This window comes from Pan troglodytes, chromosome 19 (genome assembly GCF_028858775.2).
Source record: "Pan troglodytes isolate AG18354 chromosome 19, NHGRI_mPanTro3-v2.0_pri, whole genome shotgun sequence".
Taxonomy (NCBI): domain Eukaryota; kingdom Metazoa; phylum Chordata; class Mammalia; order Primates; family Hominidae; genus Pan; species Pan troglodytes.
In genome coordinates, this window is record NC_072417.2 from 22,730,857 (window position 1) to 22,751,469 (window position 20,613).

A 20,613-nucleotide genomic window follows, 5' to 3' on the forward strand; every position below is an offset into this window, starting at 1 on the left:
GCCCTGCAGGAAAGTCCCTGCCCAGGGTCAGCCCCAGCCAAGAGCTCCACGTGCCATCCCATGAGATCTGAGCCTGTTCCATCTTCCCTTCCTTCTCAAAGCCAGTCATCCCAGCTGATTCAGAAGGGGAGCTGGATGAGGTTCTCCAGATCCTCTTTTTCCCCATGATAAGCCAATGTCTCCTCTGGAGGAAACCATGAACTGTGCCAACGCGTCTGTCTGCCACTGTCCTCGGGTCCTCATTCTGAGGAATGATCTGGATTCAGCTTTTCATTAAAGACCAAACATCCTTGTACATTTGGAACATGAAAGATATTTAAAATATTTATATATATATAATATATATATATACTTTTATTATTCACCCGTTAACTCCATTATATGCCAATCACGAGCTAGTTTTCAGCAGTTACACTCCCTTGATCACGGCTGCATGAGGATGTAATTAACTGGAAAACACGGAGACCAGAGACACGACCGGAGGTGACATCACGCAGCCCACGTCACGCAGCCCACGCCATCGCAATACAATTGTCAAGTTCGCTGGCGGTTTGGTAAAGCCGGTTCAGTTCTGCTCCCTTTGCCAGGGATTCTCACATGTGTGAAAATTGGACCAACAGTGGTGGGGTTCCATTTCCTGGTTCGAATTTTCAGTGGCTTTATCCAGAATCACACTGGTGACTGGTTATTGTAGCACCAGTCCAACCTAGGAAAGCCAACAGGGAGAGGCAGAGCTGAGTTGACAGTGGCCCAAAGACTCTCCCACACCCCCTATCCCTGAAGTTCCAAGTGGCTGGGCCCGGGTCCACCGCCTGTGCTGTGGGAGCAGACTCACACCCAGCCGGCCCCACACTCAACCTCCACACCAGGGTTCACACGTCCATCAGACCTCCCAGGGAAAACTGGCCCACGCTCCAGCTCATCCCTATGTCCCCTGTGGCACTGGGGGAGGAAGGGCTAAGAAAGTGTCATGCCAGAAGAGGGCAGCAGCTCAGGAGAGGAAACCTCCTCAGAGTTCCCCCAGCCCTACCCTCCTGGCAAACCGTGGGCAACTCAACTTCCACGGTTCCCTCAAGTGGGAAGGCCTCATTGGAGATTATCTTCGTGCTACTGTGTGGCTCTGTCCCCTCTGCCATCCTCACACCAGTTGCTGCGATGGGAACGCTGACCTGCTGGTCTGGCCAGCAGAGGGAGGGCATTTTCAAAGGTTCAACTCGAGGTAACAAGGACCCAGACTGCGGCTGTCTCCTCAACCCATGGCCCGGTTTCTGTTGGAGACATGGACACCCTGGGCCGGGCGGCCTGGACTCTGGCTGTGCGTCGCCTACCTTCTCTGCCCCCATGCTGGGGCATTTCCAATTGTAAAGGTAATACTGCAGGTTGCCGTCCCCTATGCCAAACTTGAGCTTCTCCAGGAAGGTTCTGTTCTCCATGAGATCCAGTGCATTGAACACATCAAACCCTTTCTGCAAAGCAGCAGGGACAAACAAGAACAGGTGAGGACAGGTGGGGACAGCCTCCTTCCTACCCCTTTGCTGCCATTTCAAAGCTGTCCTGTGGGCAGCCACAAGAACAAGGTTCCCTCAGAAGCTCCGCTGCTTCCACGTTAATCCCCGCTCTCCGGGTGGTTCTCAGGACACTCTGAGCGCCCCCTCCAGCCTGGCCTCTGCCCAGTGTCCCTCGGAGTGTACACATATGTACTCGGTGTCCAGGCCGGGGCTCTTGCTATTCCTGGTTATGCCTCCCTGAAACTCTAGTAATTTCCACAGTCCTCTCTGGAGTCCAAACCCTGAGCCCGTTCCTCTGAGAAGCTGGCTCTGGTCAGCTACGTGGGGTTTGTGTTGCTTCCTTACTCCATGGATGCCCCAACTCTCAGGCCCTCAGTGCACCTCATGTTGTATGACACCTGCTGTGTTGCTTGGAGACTGTGAAGATGCTTCCTAAACCTCACCAACTGGAGCAGAAGCTCTCACAGGGCAGGGACCAGATTGCCCACAGCAGGCTGGGCTGGGCTGGGCACAGGTTACCAGAACCCACAGCAGGCTGGGCTGGGCTGGGCACAGGTTACCAGAACCCACAGCAAAGCACTGACAGACGGGCTCGCCATCCGCTGCTGGCAGTTGGACGCTCCAATGACTCACCACGACAGACAGCAATCACCCCTTTCCCACGCTGGGAAAGCTGTGAGGAGAAGCCCTGTCCTCCCAGGGAAGGCCTGGCTATTCAGGCTCCTTGGTGGCGCCTCCTGTGAGAACGAAACTCACTGAAATGAATCAGGAGGAGTTCAATGCCTTCACTTCGGATGCTCCTTGTTCCCTCCAAGTTTTGAGTTTCTGGCTAAAAACTGCGGGAACCCTGCCTAAGCAGAACAGATGAGGAGGACTCAGAGCCTCCAGCCCATGGGAGGCTGCGTCCCGGGAGCTGTGCTCACCATGGCTCCACTGCCCCTTCCCCGCACATCTCCAGAGACCCCCGGTCTGCTCCTCACCATTTTGGCGAGGACAAGGGCGTCGCTCATGAGGTCTAGAAGAGGGGTCTGGGTGTGAACGTTGTAGAAAGAATAAGCAGCTTTGAGACTCTTGTGGGTTGGATGGTTCATGATGGTGGAGGGCAGCGTATAAAAGCTCAGGAAATCCGTCACCTCTCCGTTTGCGTTCTGAAGGGAAGGCAATAAAGAGGCAATGTCAAGCATGCACAGTGGCACTGCGGCCCGGGAACAAAATGTTTCTCTCACTCCACCTTCAGTCAGCTCTGCCCCTCTAGATAAATGGGTGGAAACTGCAACAGGACATGTGGGGAGGAGGAGGGACATTTGCTCAGGGCACTTGAGGACAGAGCCGTGATCGTGGGCTGAACCTGCCAGACCTCTTTCCCAGCATGGGCACCGCCAGGGACCTCTTCTTGCAGCTCACATCCCCCCAGACTGTGTCTCCTATGTCTGGTCAGCACTGGGTTAAGCTGGGACAGGCAGGGAATTGCAGGCTTTCCTGAAGGATTAAGCGGGGCTCAGTTCTTTCTATTTTGTGTTATCAAAGTGGGGCAGAGGGGGAAAAGGGCTCAAGCCAGATCCAGAGGTATCTTTTCAGCAAATTCAAGCACCAACTCCCTGTTTTTAGGGAGGACCAAACACGGATGGTCAAGGAAGTCTAAGGTGCCAACACTCGAGCCCTGGGAACCCGGCCACTCAGGGGGGTGCCTCTCTGGGAACGCGTTAGAGACCTGGAACACCACTCCCTGACTCACCTCCACCACGAAAGTGTCGATGATATTCTCCTGGGGGTAGAACCAGTGCTCCACCTCCTCCTGGCTCATGACGGGCGTAAGGTGAAATTGCTTCAAGTACCTGGTGAGGAGCTGGTGCACTACTGGAATGTCCTTTGTTTCCATTGGTCGCAGCCCAGCTGTCTTGGGAGTCTGGAGGCAAGACAGAAGAGATGGAGTGAGATGAGCTGATCACCCTGGATCTATCCATGGCAAGGACAGATCAGGCCCTCAAGAGAGAATCCCTGGTCATTCGGCGGCTCCCTGCACCCCCGTGCATATCTCCTCAGGCACAGGGCCTGCCTCTTCCGTATCTTCTGGCCCTTTCCCTCCTAGTCCAGGCAGACTCAGACTGCTACATCAATCAACCATCTACATGGCCCCAGGCTGACTCTCTAAGAAAACACAACCCTTCATGCTTCCACCCTTGTTTCAAACTCCCCACCCCAGAGGACAAGAATTTCTACCCTTGGGCCAGGTTGGCCTTTCTAGCTGTACCTTCTGCCCACGCAGCCCAACAGTCCTCACAGGCTTCTCACTGAACTGTGACTGATGCCATCCCACACTCACTGCTCTTTCTCTGCTAGACTTAGAGCACTTCGCGGACAGACCCCAGGGCCCAGCCAGGGTCTGCCCACCCAGACACTATTACACCAGTACTTCCCAGAGAGACACGGCTGTGGGTTAAATTCAGAAGAAAAGCAGCATACTCCCAGGATTTTATCCCCAGTCAGCGTCCCACCTGGCAGCTGCTTTTGCTAGAAAAATGCTTCAGTGGAATGAAACCATGTGATCCTGTGGAGCAAATACCGGGGCTGGTAGAACATCCCCAGAGGCTCAGATACACAAAGGTGGGCTTGGGGCAATCTGCAAACAGGGTGGTGTCACAGTTTACAGGCCTCAGTCAGTGCCTGACACAATGCTTCCCAGTGCAGGAATTGCTTTTAAAACTTCAGTTCTAGAACCTCCAGCCTCTAAAATTCCTTGCTGAATCCTCGTCTCTTTAGGGGAACGCTCAATGACCTCATTCTACATGGCAGCTCCCACAATGATACCTCAAATCCTGGACTGAAAACACAGCCATGCTGGGGTTTCCACCCAGACATGGGTGAGACATTCTTCTGCCGCTGCAGCACTCTAAGAATGCTCTCTGCCTGCCTGCCCACCGGCCTAGAATGCAAGGCAGATCTGTCATGAGAACAGAAGGGAGAAGACATACCACAGTCCCCCAAGCCTGTGCTTTTGGCAGTGTCTAACGGTACTGCAGCAGTCTCTCAAGATGGGACACTAATGACCCCAATCACTAGGTGGATTAGCCTGATTTCAGAGTGATCAATCCTGTTTAGAGGCTGAGGAGTCCAGGCAGGCAGCCTCATGTCAGCAGGAACGCAGTGACTGTGTGCACTGATGACCAATAGGAAGAAGCACTCCGAGGAAAGAGAAGAGATTTTTTCTTTCTTTCCCCCCCCCTTTTTTTTTTTTTTTTTTTGCGACGGAGTCTTGCTCTGTCGCCAGGCTGGAGTCCAATGGTGCGATCTCGGCTCGCTGCAACCTCTGCCTCCCAGGTTCAAGCGACTCTGCTGCCTCAGCTTCCCAAGTAGCTGGGATTACAGGCACATACCACACCCAGCTAATTTTTGTGTTTTTAGTAGAGACAGGGTTTCACCATGTTGGCAGGATGGTCTCAATCTCTTGACCTCGTGATCCACCCGCCTTGTCCTGCCAAAGTGCTGGGATTATAGGCGTGAGCCACCGCCGGCCTGAGAAGGGATTTTAAGAATCCCTACTGGGATGGGCACAGTGGCTCATGCCTGTAATCCCAGCACTTTGAGAAGCTGAGGTGGGTGGATCACTTGAGCCCAGGAATTCAGATGAGCCTGGGCAACATGGCAAAATCCTTTTTTTGTTGTTGTTGTTGTTTTTGAGATGGAGTCTCGCTCTGTCGGCCAGGCTGGAGTGCAATGGCGCTATCTCAGCTCACTGCAAGCTCCGCCTCCCGGGTTCACGCCATTCTCCTGCCTCAGCCTCCTGAGTAGCTGGGACTACAGGCGCCCACCACCACGCCCGGCTAATTTTTTTTTGTATTTTTAGTAGAGACGGGGTTTCACCATGTTAGCCAGGATGGTCTCGATCTCCTGACCTCGTGATCCACCCGCCTAGGCCTCCCAAAGTGCTGGGATTACAGGTGTGAGCCACCGCGCCTGGCCTTCTTTTTTTTTTTTTTTTTTTGAGACGGAGTCTTGCTCTGTTGCCTAGGCTGGAGTGCAGTGGTGCGATCTTGGCTCACTGCAAGCTCCGCCTCCCAGGTTCATGCCATTCTCCTGCCTCAGCCTCCCAAGTAGCTGGGACTACAGGTGCCCGCCACGCCACGACCAGCTAATTTTTTTGTATTTTTATTAGAGACAGGGTTTCACCGTGTTGGCCAGGATGGTCTCGATCTCCTGACCTCGTGATCCGCCTGCCTTGGCCTCCCAAAGTGCTGGGATTACAGGCATGAGCCACCACGCCCAGCCTTCTTTTATTTTGAGACGGAGTCTCGCTCTGTCGCCTAGGCTGGAGTGCAATGGCGTGATCTTGGCTCACTGCAAGCTCCACCTCCCGGGTTCATGCCATTCTCCTGCCTCAGCCTCCCAAGTAGCTGGGACTACAGGCACCCGCCACACCACGACTGGCTAATTTTTTGTATTTTTACTAGAGACGGGGTTTCACCGTGTTAGCCAGGATGGTCTTGATCTCCTGACCTCGTGGTCTCCTGACCTCGTGATCTGCCCACCTCAGCCTCCCAAAGTGCTGGGATTACAGGTGTGAGCCACTGCGCCTGGCAGCAAAACCCCGTTTCTATAAAAACAAAAATTGGCCGGGCATGGCGGCACACGCCTGTAGTCCCAGCTACTTGGGAGGCTGAGGTGGGAGAATCACTTGAGTCTGGGAGGTCGAGGCTGCAGTGAGCTGTGACTGTGCCACTGCACTCCAGCCTGGGCAACAGAATGAGACCCTGTCTCAAAAAAAAAAAAAAAAAAAAGAATCCCTACCTGAAGCCAGCCACAGTTGGAGCATTTGTTTCTTTGGGAAACTAGGAAAACTGAGACCCAGAACAGAAAAGCAGCTCACTTTAAGGTTGCCCAGTCCTTCAGCCAAATCTGGGTGGGGAAATTGGGATTAGAAATCGGGGATCCCTCACAAGCTCAGGTCACCCTTTACCTGACCTGGGAGAGGGGCGTCACAGACCCTGTAGTGCATCTGCACTGGGCTTTGGAACGCGCTGCCGTGTGTATGAAGGTTCACTAAGTGGATTCATCATTCTATTTATGCTTTACTTAGGCTAAAATTACAGAGAATAGGTGTTCTCTGAGCCTTTCAACAGATGGCAGAGAAGCTAGTCCAGGCACAGACTCAGAGGAACTGAGAAAGTTAAACTAAAATAAAATCCTGCTTCAGATAACAGAAATAGAAAGTCCAGGAAATCTGAAGACTATGGGCTGGTTCGCTTTTCCAGTAGGAGAAAGCTCCCTCTCCACCCAGAGCCCTTCTCTCCTGCTGACAGCCAGGCTCTCCTTGCCCTCTCTGCCCCCTGCCCACCACCCGGGGCAGCACTGGCCTCTGGCAGTCGGTAGAGCTTCATGGTGCGCTGCATGGTCATATTTCTGCTCAGGTGGGAGAACTTCACTTCAATCAGCTTCCGTGGGTTTAGGGACCGATGCCAATACCTGTGGGGACACAAATGTCCTGTCCTCAGGGTTCTGGCCAATCCCTATTACAAGGACAATGGCAGGGAGACCCCAGCTGGCCAGCAGGTGGCGTGAGAGACACATCAGGTGCCTCCGGAGTCAGTGGTGTCACCCTGCTCTCCAGCCTCCCCCTCCCCACAGTGAGTGCTGCCAAAGCTCCTCCTGGATTTTCTTTCTCCCTATTTTTCTTGCTCAATTTCAAAAACTATTCCTTTGCTACAGCGGTTGTCTGGGGAGACCAATCCTCACTCCTAGAATCAAGTCAACGGAAAAGGACTGTAGTCATGCCCAGAAGATGATGGCAGAGGCACTCACCCTCCTCCCTCCTCCCCTTCTGCTTTCACACCTGGTGTTTTTACTTTTAAAGTTCTCTAGGGAGAGATTATTCAATTGTTTTAAACAACTTTCTAAGGCAGAGGTTGCCCTTAGATCACATAGCTGACTTGCTCTATTTGGTGCACATAATATTCAAAACAATTTGAGCCAACCATTTAAAACTTTAGGACATTTCCCATAAAAATCCAGATTTGGGCTCATCCCTAAAAACAAAAACAAACCACCAGTACCGCCCCCCACCATCTCCAAATGGCAGCAGCCAGCAGACACCAAGAGCCCTCCAGACAAGGCAGGGACTTGCCAGTCTGCCATCCCTACAACCCTCCCGCCCTCTCCATGCTCCCCATCTGGCTCCTGCAGGCACCAAGTGCCCGCCTTACCAGATACGCCAGAGGTGGGATGCTAAGGGCGGAGCTGTGACTCACAGTGTCACATGCTCCTCAACTACAGTGCAGACACCCGTATTTTTGGGGCCTTACAGGAAGACAGTTTTACCTGCAGGTGCCAACGGGCTTTGGTAGTACCACCCCGGCAGTGTAAACTGCTTGGAAGATGCCCTCCAGGTGAACCCGCCTGGTGATCTCTCGGATCAGAACTGGAGCCACCCTCTTGGAACGCAGCTTCTTGTGGACACACAGGAAGTTGATCTCTACCATCTTCTTCTCTCTAAGAGGGGGAAAAATCCAGGTGACAAGGTTTTTAACAGGGAAGGGAATGGTGATCCCATCAAGCACGTGCAGCCACACCTAGAAGGACCAGGTCTGCAGCACGGGTGTACTTTTAGCTGCCACCTGCACTCAGTACTGGGACTCCCCACCACACTCCACCAGGCAAGAAGCCTGCCTCACTTCAACAGAATCTATTTCCAAAGGAAGGTGGGACCCAAGCAAACACCTTTATTTGAAGGTACCACCAGCATCTCCCTGATGAGTCCCTAGGAGTTGGCTGGGAAATCCCACCTTTAGCATGCAGGGAAGCAGCACAGGGAGCCCACGGGGCAGGTCAAGGCAATTCTAGGGTTTCAAGGGTTCTGATTCCCTCAAGAACACAGCTGGTAATAAGCCCTGAAGACTGTGGCAGGCAGATGGTTTCAACACTTCCAGGGAAAATGAAGAGCAGAGATCACAGGCCCCAAGGACCATCTGAATCTGGGTCACACTCGCTCTGGCCCATTTCTGCTGCTGTTCAAGTGCTTCCATGTGTGACTGGTACAGGCGTTCAAAAATGAGCCTCTGATTAGCCAGGTGTGGTGGCGCATGCCTGTAATCCCAGCTACTTGGGAGGCTGAGGCAGGAGAATCGTTTGAACCCTGGAGGTGGAGCTTGCAGTGAACCAAGATCGCACCACTGCACTCCAGCCCGGGCAACAGAGTGAGACTAAGAAAAGCCTCTGGCCAGGCACAATGGCTCACGTCTATATTCCCAACACTCTTGGGAGGCAGAGGTGAGTGGATCACTTGAGCTCAGGAGTTTGAGACTAGCGTGGGCAACATAGCAAGACCTTGCCTCTATAAAATGTAAAAAATAATAAACAAAAACAAAAACAAGCCTCTGCTGAGCAGGCACACCAGGCCTCAGGGTGGGCTCCTTCCAACCTGGGCCACAAACAAGGGAGCTGGCTGGGACTCTGAGCAGAACAGGTGGTTCCTAGGATGAATCTGCAGTCCCCGCACCTGGGCATCCTCCCTTCCTGAAACCTTCCCTCTTCCTTTCATGGGGCACATTGTGCAGCCTTTTTCTCCTCCCTCCCAGACCAAGCAGGATGGCGGTGTTGTGGGGGGTGGGGGTAGGTGCAGGTGCTTACGTGTCATAGATATGGATGTTTGCTGGGATGGCGCTAATGAACCCAACCAATTTCCGACTTGAGACCACTCGAACCCCACAGTGCCACTGGGGGAGCCAGCCGGGTGGCCGGAGAGCCCTGGAAAAGAGAGGCTGGGGTGGTTGTGCTGCTTGCCGGCAGGCTGGACAAGCCGCTTGGGCTCCACAGCCAAATTTGGTTTGGACCTGGTGCTACCACCTCCCTGAGGGTTAATAGCTGGATTCTCTTTAGGGCCAAGCCCTCCTGGACACACAGAATCGAGCCATCACCATTTCTGGCTGCTCATCCCATTTGGCCTAGTTACTCATCCAACCCAAGGTTATCATACTGAGGATTTCATGCCTGATCCAATTTCTGTGTGTTCACTTTGACAGCTTGAACCAAGGTACTGGCATCTTTGGTTCAGAGGCCAGTGGGTCCCATGGTTGAGAGCTGACTGTGGCAACCCTGGAGCTCTGGTATCCTGTCTCCCTCTTTCTGGTACAAATTCTTCCTTCCCTTTCAGGTAGTCCCTCTCCATTTCGGCCCATGCCTCTCTCTTCCTGGATATTAAACGTGGCCTGGGCAGGTGGATGGCTCAGCCAGGCAAGGCTATACAACTGAGCATGCTCAGGAACTAGATAGAAAATGTGCCTTCTTTTCTTTCAGTCTTAGTAGGTCTCATGCCCCTTCCTTTCTTATATAAAGTCACCAGACAATGAATACCTCTTCCCTGGGTACCAGCTCTACGAAGGTCTCCCTCACCCAGTCAATTGTCTTAAACAAGGCTGCAATTCTAAGTGCTAATGAAAGCAAGTGTCCTTCAGATGCAGGAACTCAAAAATGACACACTAATTTGCCATTCAAAGGTTGGCCCCTGGCAGGGATGAAAACTCTGGTGCCCTCTGGTGGATCTGCTCTATGCCTTCCTCTCAAGAACCTCAAGAAAGCCCCTACAACTTACCACAAAAGAAACTCTGGGGAATAATCAAATCGGAACATGTTGTCATCATCTTCCACATAGTTCTCATTCAGGAGGGTGTACAGTTCTTTTAGCTGTAAAGAAATAAGCAGCTCACTTGGAGGTATTCTGCCAGGTAGTAGACCAACTCCAATACCCTGGGGCTCTAGGCTTTTCAGAAGGATGAAGCAAACTACCAAAAACGACGTGGAGTCTCACAAATCCTTCTGCCCCCTGGCATGGTAGGAAGTCTTGGAGCAAACACCCTAGTTATAGTAGAAAACTGAGCCATCACGTGGTAGAGTGGCAGACCGAGAATGCCACCTAACTAACCAACCACTTCATCACTCTGTGCCATCAACAATGGAGAGCCACTGGTCTCAACTTCTGTGAAGTGCTATAGAGGGACGACTCTCGAAGCTAGTCAAGGAATTACCACGGAGAGTCACTGCTATTTCCCACCTTGTCTGATTTTTTACCATCTGGCCCAAACAAAGGCCTTTTTTCCTTTCTTTTCAAGATAGAGTCTCACTCTGTTACCCAGGCTGGAGTGCACTGGTGTGATCATGGCTCACTGCAGCCTCCAACTCCTGGTTTCAAGCGATCCTCCTACTTCAGCCTCCTGGGTAGCTGAGACTACTGGTGCATACTACCATGTCCGGCTAATTATTAAATTTTTTTCTTTTGTAGGGGGGGCAGTCTCACTATATTGACCCGGCTGATTGATTTTGAACTCCTGGGCTCAATCGATCTTCCCACCTTAGACTCCCAAATTGTTGGAATTACAGGTGTGAGCCACCACACCCAGCCACAAAGGCCTTTTTCTGCCTTCTTAGCTATCTCCATCTGCTGGCCCAACTTTGGTATTAAAAAATTCTGTTGGCCCGGTGTGGTGGCTCAAGCCTGTAATCCCAGCACTTTGGGAGGCTGAGGTGGGTGGATCACCTGAGGTCAGAAGTTTAAGACCAGCCTGGCCAATGTGGTGAAACCCCATCTCTACTAAAAAATAAAAAAATTAGCCTGGCGTGGTGACAGACACCTGTAATCCCAGCCACTGGGGAGGCTGAGGCAGGAGAATTGCTTGAACACAGGAGGTGGAGGTTGCAGTGAGCCAAGATTGTGCCATTGCACTCCAGTCTGAGCAACAGAGTAAGACTCCATCTCAAAAAAAAAAAAGACTGGGCGCAGTGGCTCATGCCTGTAATCCCAGCACTTTGGGAGGCCGAGACGGGTGGATCATGAGGTCAGGAGTTCGAGACCAGACTGGCCAACACAGTGAAACCCCATCTCTACTAAAAATACAAAAATTATCCATGCATGGTGACAGATGGTTGTAATCTCAGCTACTTGGGAGGCTGAGGCAGGAGAATCACTTGAACCTGGAAGGTGGAGGTTGGGGTAAGCCAAGATCGCGCCACTGCACTCCAGCCTGGGCAACAGAACCAGACTCTGTCTCAAAAAAAAAAAAAAAAAAAAAAAGCCAGGCCTAGTGGCTCATTGCCTGTAATCCCAGCACTTTGGGAGGCCAAGATGGGCGGATCACCTGAGGTCAGGAGTTCGAAACCAGCCTGGCCAACATGGTGAAACACCATCTTTTCTAAAAATATAAAAATTAGCTGGGCGTGGTGGCACTCACCTGTAATCCCAGCTACTCGGGAGGCTGAGGCAGGAGAATCGCTTGAACCCAGGAGGCAGAGACTGCAGTGAACTGAGATGGTGTCACTGCACTCCAGCCTGGGCAACAGAGCGAGACTCCATCTCAAAAAAAAAAAAAAATTCTGTTGACATTTTTTTTTTTTTTTCTGAGACAGAGTCTCGCACTGTCACCTGGGCTGGAGTGCAATGGTGAGATCTCAGTTCACTACAACATCCCCCTCCCAGGTTCACGAGGTTCTCCTGCCTCAGCCTCCCGAGTAGCTGGGATACAGGCGTACACCACCACACCTGGCTAATTTTTTGTATTTTTAGTAGAAATGGGGTTTTATTATGTTGGTCAGACTGGTCTCAAACTCCTGACCTCATGATCCGCCTGCCTCAGCCTCCCAAAACGGTGGGATTACAGGCGTGAGCCACCACGACCGGCGACATTTTCATCATTCTTTATAAGGGAAATAAATCCCTCAGGTCAAAACAAGGGGCTCTGGGTGGCCGGGGTGGAAAGGGGAGGACAGGGCCTCATTTAGCAGCCCCAGCTGCTCCAGTCAGGAGACAGACTAGAAAGAAAATAAGGAAATGAATGAACAAAAAAGAATAAATGAAAAACAGGTATCCACATCGGGGACCTACAGAGGTTAACTTCCAACCTGCCAGAAAAGCTAAGAGCTATTTATGTGGAGTCTTGGCCATGCCCCAGGAAGTTACAGACGGGAGTCTGTTCAGACCTCCTTGGCTCAGCTCTCTAGGGCTCGAGTAAACGTGGTCTAGGTGAGACTGCAGGGCTTACTGTGAAAGTGGCTCCTACCCGCAGGTGTAACCTTCTGAGGGCCCACTCACCACACCACGATCGCCCAGGTCCAAAGCATCCCAGGTGAAGCCCTGGGGCAGGGTGTAGGGCTCCTGGCGGATATTGTCCTTGTCAGGCTCCACGGGGCCATGGGTGTTCACCACTTCGCCTGAAAGAAGAGCACAGCTGTGAGCCTCACCCTTTGCCCCCTCGGGGCAGTAAAGGGCTCAGTTCAAAACTCAACCAGAGCAAATTCCTCCTGTCCCTAGGAGCCCTCTATCTGAAGAACATTCTGTGCTTGGCAACTGCAAACCATCTTTCCAGCTACCCTTAGCCCCTAACTGAGGGCCAATTCATGGCAAAACCTCAGGACAATCACTGGGATCCAAGGTGGTTCGTGTTTTGGAAATCCATTTAAATCTCCCTTGGGTCACTGAATGACAGACATTTATCTTTAGTAATTTGGCTTCCTGCCTCCTGGTTGGTGTAAAGAGTGCTGTCAGGGCCCTGGCCCAGGCCCATCAGTCTGGATGGGTTTGTAGGGAGTCACAACAAGGCTGCTTTTGTGTCAACAGCAACAACAATGTACTGGGCCCATTTCTGAACCAGATGATGGCTTCTAGGCGCCAGGCTCAATCGTGGCCCTGCCAGCCTTGGCTTTCAGCAGCGTGAGCCAGTTAACTGCTACTGCCAACTCAGGCCCTCAGTGTTTAGAGTCCTGCAAGTGCCTTTGGGCTGAATCACTAAGTCTACACAGTGCTGCCGGGAAGTCACCCTGACACAACATCCCCTCCCTGAGCAGGATAGGCCCCTCCTCTGTGGGAGCATGTGGGGAGTGCTCCAAAGACACAGCCCTCATTCCTATCCAGAGCTCAATCGGACTCATATATGCTGAGAGATTCACCACTGAATTCTGGCCCTTGGGATGATTTCGGTTCTACAATGGGCTCACTCATGTTTACACTGGGAAGAATGCAATGTTTAGTGCATTTTGGAAAATGGAGTCTTCAAAAGGGACCAACCCAGTAACAGTGTTCCTAGCAAAGGGCTCTGTATAGACTAGGCACTCAATTCATGCTTTTACTGACTTTCAGACTCCTGATCCCACATATTTTTTTTTCTTTTCTTTTCTTTTTTTTTTTTTTGAGACAGTCTCATTCTGTCACCCGGGTTGGAGTACAGTGGTGCGATCTTGGCTCACTGCAACCTTCACCTCCCTGGTTCAAGCAATTCTCCTGCCTCAGACTCCCGAGTGGCTGGAATTACAGGTGTCCGCCACCACGCTGGCTAATTTTGGTGTTTTTTTTTTTTTTTTTTTTAGTAGAGATGGAGTTTCACCATGTTGGCCAGGCTGGTTTCAAACCCCTGGCCTCAAGTGATCCACCTGCCTCGGCCTCCCAAAGTCCAAACGTTTCATTCTAACATGTAACAGGAAGCTCTAGACCTTCCCAGAATGATAATCTGTGGGGCAAGTGTGGTGGAAAGGGCTGCATCAGGCTGCAGCACACGACACCACCGCTGGCACTGATCATCTCACCCTCTTCCATCAGACACATTACTGAGCACCAACCGTGCACCAGTGACTCAGTGACCATGCCAGCCCCTAGTGTACAGCAGGAAAAAGGACCAAGTCCCTGTCCTCATGAGACATACCATCTTCTGGGGAAATAGTAAATAAATGAGTCATTATCCACGTGCTGCAGGTCAGGATCTGGAAAGTGCAGGGACACACACCAGGGAAGCAGCCTGCTCTGTTGGTAATCAGGCTTCCCAACAGGTTTGCTTGGGAGAGAGGTCATATTTTTCTTCCCTAGTTAGGAAACTCATGACCGGCGAGATGGGGTCTTGCTCTGTTGCCCAGGCTGGAATGCAGTGGCGTAACCTTGGTTCACTACAGCCTCGACCTCCTAGGCCCAAACGATCCTCCCATCTCAGCCTCTCGAGTGGTTGGGACTACAGGCATGCGCCACTACGCCTGGCTAATTTTATTTTTCATAGAGATGAGGTCTCACTGTTGCCCAGGCTGGTCTCAAACTCCTAGACTCAAGTGATCCTCCTGCCTTGGCCTCCCAAAATGCTGGGATTATAGCATGAGCCACGGCGCCCAGCCAAAACCCACCATTTGATTATTCATAAAGTAGCTCTTGTGAATTTGTTTAAGTCAATCCGCTTCCAACTGACAGCTATGTATATTAAAAAAACATTTTTGAGCCTACAAAACTGAGGGCCAGACCCTCTAGTCTTATCTAGGTGCTAATTTCCCAACTTGTATTGAATTTATACCTTTTCCTATACACTTCAGAACCTTCTTTTTTTCCCTCTGAATTATTTCCATGGCCAAGAATACTGATGGTCTTCCCTACTGTACTAAAATAACCTCAAGGCTAAATCTTCTCATTTAGGCTGGCTACTAGGTCCTACACGCAACAGGCACTTCCATTCACTCACTTCTTCACCAAGTGTTCACTGAATCCTAGAATGTGCCAGTTCTGTGGCAGGGGCTGGCGAATGAAACAGACACAGGTCCTCACCATCATGGACACCAAAGAGACGAGCAAGGATGCACATACTACCCGGCATGGTGAGGGCCAGTAAGAATGAAGTACAGGGTGCTATGGGACGTGTGTGTGTGTGTGTCAGGGGACGTGTGTGTGTGTGTGTGTGTGTGTGTGTGTCAGGAAAGACCTCTCAGAGGAAATATCTAACGACAAGACCTCAAGGATAATTAGGAATCAGCCAGGCTGCAGGTGGACTATGTGGGGCAGGGTGGGTGTGAAAAAGTAGAGCTACAGGAAACACTGAAAAGGGAGCAGCCACTTTTACTAGACTCCCACTGTGGAGTGCCCTCGATGCCAAGAAGCAGCCCAAGGCTCCTGTGCTGTCCTCGGTGTGGTGCCAGCATCATGGCCTCTGCTTGTCCTGCTCTGTGGGGAGCAGCCTGCCTTCTCCCTTACAACGGCCTTTGAGTACCTCCTGCTGAGCAGGGGTGGAAGGCTGCTCTGCAGAGCACAGCAAGAATGCAGCTGATTCTCTCAAGGCCAACATGAACCAATAAATGACTAAGGATGACACTTCGAACTTGCTTTAAAAGAATCTGGAAGTTTAAAGAAAACCCTGAGCTTTCAATGGGTTTCTTTCTACACACTCCTCCCTCAAAATTCTCTCCATGACATCAAACATCAAAGACCCAAAACTAAGCAATGCGGTGCAACTGTGAAGGACTTCGGAGAAATGAGAATGTCGGAGATGCGGAAAACATTAAACCAAACAAAGGCCAAGGAGAGGGGAAGCTTCTCTCTGGGACCCATGGAAACCAGGTGAGTGCACATCCTCCCTTTGATAGTGACTTTTTAAAACAGAGTGGCCACACTGCATTCCACTGACCAAAGACAGAAAAGGATACTGCTTCCATTGACATGAGTGGGAAAGGGGTGACTTTAAAAAGAAGAATGACATGATCTGAAGTGGGGGATCAAAAGTTCATCTGCGGCTCTTACAGTTGTTACACAGACTAAAACACTTCTGCTAAGAAGGCCTTTCATTTTTATTTATTTATTTTTTAATCTTTGAGACAGGGACTCGCTTTGTCACCCAGGCTAGAGTGCAGTGGCACGATCATGGCTCACTACAGCCTCGACCTCCAGGACTCAAACGATCCTCCCACCTCAGTCTCCTGAGAAACTGGGACCACAGGCATGTGCTACCATGTCTGGCTAATTTTTAAATTTTTTTGTAGAGACGAGGTCTTTCCCTGTTGTCCAGGCTGGTCTTGAGCTGCTGGGCTCAAGCAATCCTCCTGCCTTGGCCTCCCAAAGTGCTGGGATTACAGGCATTGAGCCACTACACCCGGCCTAAGAAGGCCTTTCCATGGTAAACCTAGGATAATTTTAAGCTTCTAAAGAATTGCAGGTCTCAGTCAGGTGCAGTGGCTCACGCCTATAATCCCAGCACTTTGGGAGGCTAAGACAGGAGGACAGCTTGAGCCTAGGAGTTTGAGACCAGCCTGGTCAACATAGTGAAACCATGTCTCCACAAAAAATTTAAAAATTAGCCAGGCATGTGGCAGGCACCTGTAGTCCCAGCTACTCAGGAGGCTAAGGTGGGAGGATTGCTTGAGCCCAGGAGATCAAGGCTGCAGTGAGCCATGATCATACCACTGCACTCCAGCCTGGGCAGCAGAGCGAGATCCTGTCTCAAGAAAATAAAAGAGAGGGCCGGGTGCGGTAGCTCATGCCTGTAATCCTAGCACTTTGGGAGGCCAAGGCACGTGGATCACGAGGTCAGGAGTTCAAGACCAGCCTGGCCAAGATGGTGAAACCCTGTCTCTACTAAAAATACAAAAATTAGCCGGGCATGGTGGTGGGCGCCTGTAATCCCAACTACTCGGGAGGCTGAGGCAGAGAATTGCTTGAACCTGGGAGGCAGAGGTTGCAGTGAGCCGAGATCACGCCACTGCACTCCAGCCTGGGCGACAGAGTGAGACTCTGTCTCATAAATAAATAAATAAATAAATAAGAGAGACTTGTAGGTTTCTTTAGTGGAATACCATCTAATTAAAACTCTCCCAAGAAGGTGGAGAGTACTGTAAAAACACAGTGCAGCTGATATGCACGAGATTTATAATCATTAGTCCTCCAATTAAGTGAAAAAAAAATTAGGGCAAGAAGCTGTAGGTACCACCACCCCTGAGAAAACTCAGAACTAGGGTGACGCCTCAGCCATGCAGGCTAACACGCCTGCCAAGGTGGCACTTTTTACAGGCTGACACAAACAAAGGAATCTAACTGGGGCTTGACTGACCCTGGACCTCAAAGGCAGACTAGTCAGATGCTCAGGGTGACTGCTCTTCCATGGAGTCCGACACCACACACTGCACAGAAGGCAAAGCCAGAAGAAATAAAACCAGACCTTGTTCCTCCTTCCTCAAAGTGTCAGGGCCCGTATGAGCAACTGTGTGGTTTTCTCTTGAGTTTTCTGAGAACTAAACTGAAGCACTTTCTACATTTACAGGTGAAAGGAAAACAAAGTATGCTGGGCTGAAGAGGAACAGAAGCAAATTAATCCCAAGCTGCCTCTTTTTTTTTTTTTTTAAATTCATTTTTGAGATGCATTCTTGCTCTGCTGCCCAGGCTGGAGTGCAGTGGTGCGATCTCAGCTTACTGCAACCTCTGTCTCCTAGGTTCAAGTGATTCTCCCACCTCAGACTCTCAAGTAGCTGGGATCACAGGCCCGTGCCACCAGCCCAGCTAGTTTTTGTATTTTTAGTAGAGACGAGGTTTTACCATGTTGGCCAGGCTGGTCTCGAACTCCTGACCTCAGGTCATCCGCCTGCCTCGGCCTCCCAAAGTGCTGGGATTACAGGCGTGAGCCACTGCGCCCAGCCTCAATCTGCCTCTTTCCCAAGTGCCACTATCTGTGAAGAATGTAGCAAGGTTACTCATTTGCAAATTCCTCAGGAAAAATAAAATCAAACCAAAACTCCAAAATGCCATCTGAAAACAGAGCCAAGATACATGGCAGCCACCACACAACACCTCATCAGGGATTTCATTCAGAGGTGAGATGTGTGGCTCTCTGCATCTTTCCTGCTCCTCAGCGAGAAACTGGTCACTGGGACCCTACCCTGTGGCCCAAAGCCTTGCTGGAGGGCTTAGCCAGTGGGCCTGGGACCTGGCCGATGAGGGCAGCCAAACACACACGGTGATGGGGGAATCAGCACCCCTCTTGTCCACCTGGGCAGTGCTCTGCTCTCCCTCACCTGTGGGGATGCACCTCCTCAGCTTGCTTCTATTGTGACCAAGCTTCTAAGAACTGCATCCGCTCTAGAGCAGAGCTTCTCAAACTTTCAAAGTGGACAGAAATCCTCTGGCAGTTCTGATTCTGCAGCTTTGGGGTGGGGCCCGACAAACTGCATTTCTACTAGCAATTAGGCAATGCCCATCCTGCAGGTCTGCAGGCCTCATGGATTAGCTGCTCCCAACCTCTGCAGCAAACAAATCTCCTTGGGCACAGCTGCCTTCCTCCCCTCACCAGTCTTTGGCCCTACCCTGTCTGGCCCTGCCCCACCCTCCTCCTCTGCACCGAACATACTAGTGAAGTCTCATTGTGTTTCTGGAGGGGAGCAGTAATGTGGACAAGCTGAAAGTCATTTACATTTGGTGTTGGAATATGTTTTTTTCAACATACTTACTTTCCCAGTCACAAAGAAAACAGGAACTAGGCCACCAATGGGTCCAGAATCATGTTACAACCACTTCAGAAACTTTGTCAGCTGAGTCCTGAAGTCAGCCATCAAGGTTGGCTTGGCTCAGTCTTGGCAGGCACGTCTAACAGGATCCAGTCCCTTCCAGAATCCTTTTAGATATTCTGCCTATTCCACCCCTTTAGCAGTTCATTATAGCTTTTTTAAGGGGTGCTAATGAAATCTATATATGGTATTCCTGTTGTTGAACCATCACTGCTAAGCAAAATCTCAAACCACTTTGCATTTAGTAAGCATGCATTGGCAAGGAGACAAAGGGGAAGAGGCTGGGGACTTTGCCCATTCCGGGAATAAACATGTGCCCAGACAAACAGACAAAGTCTCTATAAACCTAAGTGGAAAAAAGACCTCTGGGCAGACATTCCCACTCTTCATGTGCCAATAGTTTTGTTTTGTTTTTTTTTTGGGTTTTTTGGTTTGTTCGTTTTTTGAGTTGGGGGTCTCACTCCTGTCGCATAGGCTGGAGTGCGGTGGCGTGATCTCAGCTCACTGCCGCCTTGACCTCCCAGGTTCAAGTGATCTTCCCACCTCAGCCTCCTGAGTAGCTGGGACTACAGGTGCATGTCACTATGCCTAGCTATTTTTTTTTTTTTTACTTTTTGTGGAAACAAGGTCTCACCATGTTGCCCAGGCTGGTCTCGAACTTTTGGGCTCAAACAATCCTCCCACCTCGGCCTCCCAAAGTGCTGAGATTACAGGTGTGAGCCAGTGCTGTTGGCAAGAATCATTATTTGTTCTCAAGGTGTGCTGCTATAAAATGGTAAGGTCTCTGAATGATAGTCTTTATGCTGCATTTTTAAAAACCACCCTCTGAAAACAACTACCAAGGAACTCCAGGACTCTACTGCCCTCCCTACAGTAATTCAGCATGAAACCCTCATGAAGGCACAGCTGAGGCAGATCCCTCGCCCCTGACCTGGCAAAGAAAGCAAGCATGTACATACCCAGTTTGGGGACGGGCTGCGTATCCCAGAACTGGTAGCTTCGCTTGCTAGCCTCCTCCATGGTTTTGGCAGGTCCCTGACCCACTGAGAACAGCTCAATGGCCTTCTGTATTTCCTGGATCCTCTCTGCTGGCAAAGAGTTCATCTGGACAAGACAAAGTTGGGGAGAGAAAAGGCCCATTATGTTAGTAAGACTTTTGATTAATTATGAGTTCAAGAGTTAAGGGGAGCTGGGTGCAGTGGCTCATGCCTGTAATCCCAACACTTTGGGAGGCCAAGGCGGGCGGATCACTTGAGGTTAGGAGTTCGAGACCCACCTGACCAACATGGTGAAACCCTGTCTCTACTAAAAATACAAAAATTAGCCAGGCGTGGTGGCGGGCACCTGTAATCCTAGCTATTTTGGGAGGCTGAGGCAGGAGAATCACTTGAACCTGGGAGGCGGAGGATGCAGTGAACCGAGATGGCGCCATTGCACTCCAGCCTGGGCGACAAAGCTAGACTCCGTCTCAAAAAAAAAAAAAAAAAAAAAAGAGTGCTGGGCGCAGTGGCTCATGCCTGTAATCTCAGCACTTTGGGAGGCCGACGGAGGTGGATTGCCTGAGCTCAGGAGTTCAAGACCAGCCTGGGCAACACGGTGAAACCCTGTCTCTACTAAAATACAAAAAATGAGCCAGGCATGGCGGCGTGTCCCTGTAATTCCAGCTACTCAGGAGGCTGAGACACGAGAATTGCTTGAACCTGGGAGGCAGATGTTGCAGTAAGCTAAGATCACACCACTGCACTCCAGCCTGGGTGACAGAGTGAGAATCCATCTCAAAAAAGAAAAAAAAAAAAAAAAAAGAGTTAAAGGGTACAATTCAAAGAAGGGGTTTGGT

The 20,613-nt window shown here is 50.8% G+C and overlaps 1 protein-coding gene across 2 annotated transcripts in view; it reads right to left on the bottom strand.

Annotated features, from left to right (window-relative positions):
• Positions 1-336: 336 nt before the first annotated feature.
• NMT1 (N-myristoyltransferase 1) overlaps positions 337-20,613 on the bottom strand; it is a 44,826-nt gene continuing 24,549 nt past the window's right edge. For both annotated transcript variants that reach the window (XM_016931615.4, XM_063799579.1), the window contains 10 exons: positions 19,736-19,880; positions 12,580-12,698; positions 10,090-10,181; positions 9,129-9,245; positions 7,821-7,991; positions 6,860-6,968; positions 3,244-3,414; positions 2,489-2,656; positions 1,329-1,466; positions 337-706 (listed from right to left, as the gene is read on the bottom strand). In XM_016931615.4, the coding sequence (XP_016787104.2) occupies positions 686-706; positions 1,329-1,466; positions 2,489-2,656; positions 3,244-3,414; positions 6,860-6,968; positions 7,821-7,991; positions 9,129-9,245; positions 10,090-10,181; positions 12,580-12,698; positions 19,736-19,880 (1,251 nt within the window). In that variant the 3' untranslated portion in view covers positions 337-685. The remainder of the gene's footprint in view (positions 707-1,328; positions 1,467-2,488; positions 2,657-3,243; positions 3,415-6,859; positions 6,969-7,820; positions 7,992-9,128; positions 9,246-10,089; positions 10,182-12,579; positions 12,699-19,735; positions 19,881-20,613) is intronic.